Source organism: Otolemur garnettii, unplaced genomic scaffold, assembly GCF_000181295.1.
Source record: "Otolemur garnettii isolate 467f Iridium unplaced genomic scaffold, OtoGar3 scaffold00099, whole genome shotgun sequence".
In the NCBI taxonomy this organism is placed as follows: domain Eukaryota; kingdom Metazoa; phylum Chordata; class Mammalia; order Primates; family Galagidae; genus Otolemur; species Otolemur garnettii.
Window position 1 is genome coordinate 4,081,378 of NW_003852494.1, and position 2,487 is coordinate 4,083,864.

The 2,487-nt window shown below is 37.6% G+C and overlaps 1 protein-coding gene across 2 annotated transcripts in view; it reads left to right on the plus strand.

Moving 5' to 3' along the window:
* GTF2H3 (general transcription factor IIH subunit 3) overlaps positions 1 to 1,151 on the plus strand; it is a 28,595-nt gene extending 27,444 nt beyond the window's left edge. For both annotated transcript variants that reach the window (XM_003796029.3, XM_023516837.1), the window contains exons 10-13: positions 424 to 492; positions 718 to 853; positions 957 to 993; positions 1,079 to 1,151. In XM_003796029.3, the coding sequence (XP_003796077.1) occupies positions 424 to 492; positions 718 to 853; positions 957 to 993; positions 1,079 to 1,148 (312 nt within the window). In that variant the 3' untranslated portion in view covers positions 1,149 to 1,151. The remainder of the gene's footprint in view (positions 1 to 423; positions 493 to 717; positions 854 to 956; positions 994 to 1,078) is intronic.
* The last annotated feature ends 1,336 nt before the right edge of the window (positions 1,152 to 2,487 follow it).

Below are 2,487 nucleotides of genomic sequence, written 5' to 3' on the forward strand. Positions count from 1 at the left end.
AAAAAAAAAAAAAAAGAAAAGAAAATTGATAAATATGACAACAAAAAAATGTATCAATAGCAAACAAACAGGAAAAAAGGCAAACTCTCTTACAGAACTGCCTTCAAAGAGTAAAAGAGTACTGGTCAAGAGAGAAAAGTAAGAGTTGTTTTTTTGTTGTTGTTTTGAGGCAGTTTCACTTCATCACAGTTCATCACAGCAATCTCAAATTCTTGGGCTTAAGTGATCCTCCCACCTCGGTCTCCCAGAGTGCTAGGATTATAGGCATGAACCACCTTGCCCAGGCTGAAATTAGAGATTTTGAACATCTTGAGAAATAGCTGGAAGTTTCTGGTCCTCATTTGTGCTGGGAAGATGTTTTTCCATCTCTCTGGAAAGACTAATTAAGTGCTAGTTTGGCAGAGCCCTCTGTGTGTCTTGCAGGCTTGTGACATCACAGGAGGCCTGTACTTGAAGGTCCCTCAGATGCCCTCACTTCTACAGTATTTGCTGGTAAGGAGGCAGCAAGAGTGACCCCAATACCTTGAGTAAAATATGACCCCCGTGTCCTGGGGAATGAATGGGAACAAGAAGGCTGGTGCTGATAATTGGAAGAAAGGAATAATGGGGTGGTCTTAGAGTTTCAAAGCTGAGGAAGACAGGCTTTTCTGTCAGATGACTTTTCTCTTATTTTAAGTAAAAGTTACTTGTTTTTGTTTGTTTTTTTCTTTTTTACAGTGGGTTTTCCTTCCTGATCAAGATCAGAGATCTCAGTTAATCCTCCCACCCCCAGTTCATGTTGATTACAGGGCCGCCTGCTTCTGTCATCGAAATCTCATTGAAATTGGCTATGTCTGTTCTGTGTGTCTGTCAAGTAAGTTCATGTACTTAGTTTTTGTCAGGGGACAGGCAGAAAATATCTGAACTCTGTGGTTTTTAAATCACCCTTTTGTTGTTGTTGTTTTTTTAATTTATAGTATTCTGCAACTTCAGCCCTATCTGCACTACGTGCGAGTGAGTATCCTTCAGGTTGTGTGGGTGGCCCATACTTCAGAGGTTTCAAGTATTAAAAAGTGTTTTCTTCTTTCCGTCATTTCAGGACAGCCTTTAAGATCTCTCTGCCTCCAGTACTGAAGGCCAAGAAAAAGAAACTGAAAGCATCTGCATGAGGATAATGTATTCGCCTACTTGTAGAGCTGTTAATAGAGTTTTTGTTGGGGAGGCTCCGAAAAAAACACAGATATGCAGGGGATAATTTTTAATGTAGTGAGATTCTTACAGGAAATATTTCCAGAACATCCTTCTCATCCTGTGCTTCTGAGGGACTGATTTGTTTATGGGAGTCATTCTATGCAATATATCCTAAAATCTCCCATGACCAGTTTTTGTCCAGAGAAGGGGAAGTCAGCCTATCATGACCGAGTATATGTTTTAGAAGCTATTATCTAAGTCTGGGTCCTTACTGTGAATTGTATGACATGTGAAATTTGAACACATCTTTGGAAAAAGTGACTTTTTACGGAATAATGGCATTAATCAAGATAGAACATCTTACTTAATCAACAGTTAACATCAGCAATCGTCATACAAATAAAATCCTTATTGTCTAAATTGAGATTTAGCTTCGGATATTAACAGATTTTTTTTGTCTGATACTGTGTATCAGTACATATTTGGACAAATATATCCAAATAATAACAGTTTGTCCCCAAATACCTACAAAATCTGACTTCAAGTGAGTAAGAAGAGCAAGGGCAGTAGTCTGGTAGCAAATTTTTCTTCACAAACAGTTAGGTGAAAAGCTTATTTGTGGAAGCTAATGTCTGGTTGTGAGGGGTGTTTATTGGGGAAATAGACTCTGTATCAAGGGTTGTCCCCAGATGGAAGTCTTTCCTTTTTTTAGTGGAGGAAAAAACACATTATTATTGGGAACTGTTCTCTAGAAGTTTTGAAGTGATTACTGAAAATTTTATAAGTTCAAAAAATTATTTGTAATTTCAGCAATAAAAAACTTATTTTTCTATGTAACCTTGAAATTATTAAATGTCCTTTTAAGTTCCAGCATGTATATATATGAAGAGTTTAAGGAATGGTGGTTAGTTTAGCTTGTTTTTAAAGTTGGCAGGCTAGGTAAGGTGGCTCAGGCCTATAATCCCAGTGCTTTGTGTACTTCGGGAGGTTAAAATGAGAGCATCACTTGAGGCCAAGAATTTGAGACCAGTCTGGGCAACATAGACTCCATCTCTGCAAAACAATATTAAAAACAGAAGTAATTAAAAACCTGTTTATGAGGGCAGCGCCTGTGGCTCCAAGGAGTAGGGCCCCGGCCCCATATACCAAAGATGGTGGGTTCAAACCCAGCCCCAGCCAAAAACTGCAAAAAATGAATGAATGAATAAATAAATAAATAAAAACCTGTTTGTGTATACAAGTTTATATGTAAATAGACTTAATATTTTTCTTCATACAAGCTGAATCTTAAATAATTTGGTTTTTGGCTAGATGATT